The sequence below is a fragment of the Neopelma chrysocephalum genome, unplaced genomic scaffold (assembly GCF_003984885.1).
Source record: "Neopelma chrysocephalum unplaced genomic scaffold, ASM398488v2 Primary Assembly neopelma1_87, whole genome shotgun sequence".
NCBI lineage: Eukaryota > Metazoa > Chordata > Aves > Passeriformes > Pipridae > Neopelma > Neopelma chrysocephalum.
This window is the reverse complement of record NW_020897749.1, coordinates 474,747-477,804: the sequence shown is the minus strand read 5'-3', so window position 1 is coordinate 477,804 and position 3,058 is coordinate 474,747. Positions and strand designations below refer to the sequence as shown.

At 44.3% G+C, this 3,058-nt stretch overlaps 1 protein-coding gene across 1 annotated transcript in view; it reads right to left on the bottom strand.

The window, feature by feature from the left end:
- Positions 1-1,254: 1,254 nt before the first annotated feature.
- TIMMDC1 (translocase of inner mitochondrial membrane domain containing 1) overlaps positions 1,255-3,058 on the bottom strand; it is a 7,598-nt gene continuing 5,794 nt past the window's right edge. Inside the window, exon 7 of the mRNA XM_027692670.1 lies at positions 1,255-2,501. Coding sequence (XP_027548471.1) covers positions 2,426-2,501 — 76 coding nt within the window. The 3' untranslated portion in view covers positions 1,255-2,425. The remainder of the gene's footprint in view (positions 2,502-3,058) is intronic.

Genomic DNA, 3,058 nt, shown 5'->3' with positions numbered 1-3,058 from the left:
CGGACAGTGACTTTTAGGGTACAAAATTAAGAAGTGCAAGGAACTAAATTCAGCGTGAAACCAAGAAACAAATGGCTGCCAATCCTGAGTGCAGCTGGAAGTCTCTGCCTCCCCTTGCTAAAGTGCAGCATAAGGACATGTAGCAGCCCTCCCTTCCTCCCTTGGAGAAAATCCACACAACTGCTACACCTTGGCTCTGCCTGCCCTCCCACAGGAGAACGTCCCTGCATCAATGGTCAGGCACAGGAAAATTAGTATTCTTTAGACATCACATCAAAAACCACCAAATAGGAACAGAGACAGCAATGACACAGCTAATGTCACCAGAGCTGCTGCACAGATAAGAGTGAGGGATATTGGGTGGGGATGTAATAGCAAAAAAAAAGGAAAAAAAAAAGAGAAAAGAGAAAAAGATAAGACATCGCTGTGTAAGCACAATGGCAAAAAGGTGATTCAGAAAGGCCTGCTATTTCCTTTTTTGAGGGGGCAAAGGACAACAACACTGCTGTCACCAATGCATGCAGAGGCTAAAAGAGGAAGAGGGAGAGAGATATCCACACCTCTGCTTATTCAGATCTTTCACTTACACATAGAAAAGATCAGAGCTCGTTGATGACAACCCTGAAACACAGGTATTTGTTCAATGGAAAAACGAACAACACTGGGATGTTTAAAAAATTAAATGCTCATTTCAGAAGTCAGAAAACACAACACCTTCTTGAAAGCAAACAGTGCCAAAAATCTGCTTTGGGTGAGTGGAATATGCTCTCCGGGATCGACTGTTCATATTTCAATCAACAGCAATTATCTCTAAAAGCATTCAACCAGAACAGACTTGACTACTCTTTTCCTGTGGGAAGTAGACCCAAACCCCCTGCCTGGATGTAATTCCCTTCAGTAGCAGAAAAATCTCCAACAAAGAAAGGGAACCAGAATCCTGGTGTTCTGCTTTGAGGGAACAGTGATGGCCCTCCTGAGTAGAGACCATTTTACATCAACTACAGCCCTACCCACAGATAACAACTAACAGCTGATCTCTGGATCAAAATAACAGACAGATCTGGCACTCTCCTGGCTATTGCCTTTATTACTGGATAAAGGGAACATCTGATACTGCCACCAGGCTTTATTGCTCACTGGTGGGATCTCAGCTAGAGCTCTTCTCATGGGATATCACTCAAGGATGCTTCTCTATACTTCTCTGTACTAACATGAAGTACATACTGTACTGACATAAAGAGCTTATGGACACAATCACCACTGCTATATGGCTTTATTGAGTGTCTTGAACCACATTTCCCCAAAAGGTCATCCCCCCAATTTCCAACTTTCAAATGAAATTAGAGGCCTTTTTACTGTTAAAACTGTCCACAGTGCCAAGTTTTCCACCATCACCACCAGAAATAAGTCATCTTTTCTGTGGCCTGCTCAGACTTATATTGAGGAACCCAAAACATGCCTTTTTCAGGGCATTTCCATATCATTCCCAGCTCCTCCACCCTTCCTCAACATTGACTGAAAAATACCCCAGGTATTGTAACACCCACAGTCAGTAAGTTCTTCAGGTGCTGCCTGAAGACAGCTTTCACCAGAGCACAGTTAATGTTTGGAATGGGGGTACCTTTAGCACACAAACTATTCACAGGCCCCTTTACCTTGAATATTTCTACATTGCTGGTGGTTTGGACACTTTGAGCAGTGAAATGGGTCCTTAGACGAGGCTCTGGAGCTGCCCTCACTCCCTGCCAAACCCAGACAACACTTCCCAGTGTGCAAAGTCGGATTTCCACCTTCTCAGGTGGAACAGGCTTGGCCCTTCTGAGCTCCCGTGCAGTGATGTGCGTCCATGAGCAACGTTCTCAGCAAAAGGCTTTTCCACAGCATATGAGTGTGTTCACAGAAGAGTTCCACCATTCCTTGACTGAAGACTTTCACGAGCAGAATCAAAATGCTTTGTATCTGTAAGACCCCAGTCCCGAAGCCACAGGCTTAACTGGGAGTATTACTTTTAAAAAATATACAAAGAGCTTGCCCAACTGAATTTTTCAGTCTTCACTTCTCAATACCTTGAGACAGCCTAAAGAGAGAACGCAGCACACATTTTCTCAGGAGATACTTTTAATATGGGAGGAAATAAAGATCTTGGCAAAAGTTTAAAAGGGCTTAAACACTTGCCAAGTTCGCTTATTTTCTCCCCTCAACTATCAGTAAAAGCACCTCTTGAGGAAAAGTGTGTGGCTTCTTCTCTTTACACTATCTCAAGGTATTAACTCTGCAAAAGTTCATTGGGCAAAACTTTTGGAGTCTTGTATGTTTTTTAAAGGTAATAATCCCAGTCAAGGTTGTGGCTTTGGGACTGGGGTCTTACAGTAGCTTCTTACTACAGAGATCTGGGGAAAACTCAGTAGCTCCTAAAGCCTCTTGCTCAGTCCATCTTCAGCCCTCCCTGGGCATTGTTTTCCGTTTGGCCCAAGACTTCAGTCACACTGAGCCTGGATTGCCTAAGGAGAGAAGAGAGAGTGCAAAGCAATTTTGTGCCTGTATCCTCCTGACAAAGGCATGGCTGCAGAATTCCAGCTCCTGAAAAGTTTATTCTAGAACTGACACTGTCAGTAAGTCACACAACCAGTGTCATGGTCTTTTTTCCTCCAAAGCCTCCAGCTATCCCTCTTTCCTCTCTTTAACAGGGATGGAAAGAAGGTAGCAGTGAAGGAAAAGCCAGAGTTCTGGCCTCTCTCACTTTTGGTAAAGAAATACTGATGTGCTTGTCCCGCTTGTCCTCTCGGACACTGCGAAAGTGAGAAACTGATGCAGTTACTGGCCAGGGCAGGGCATGAATTTTGAACAGAACACCTCGTTACAAAACAAGCAGCAACATCTAGGGCTGGGAAGACTAAACCAGAAGTTCTCAGACTGGTATGTGAAACATATCAGAGCAGGAGAACAACCAAGAGCAGGAGAACCGAGGAGTGTTGTGGAGCCTTTAAATGTTTAAACTACCCTTGGAGCTGCTCCTTACCACTCTGCTCCTTACCACTCTGCTCCTTACCACTCTGCT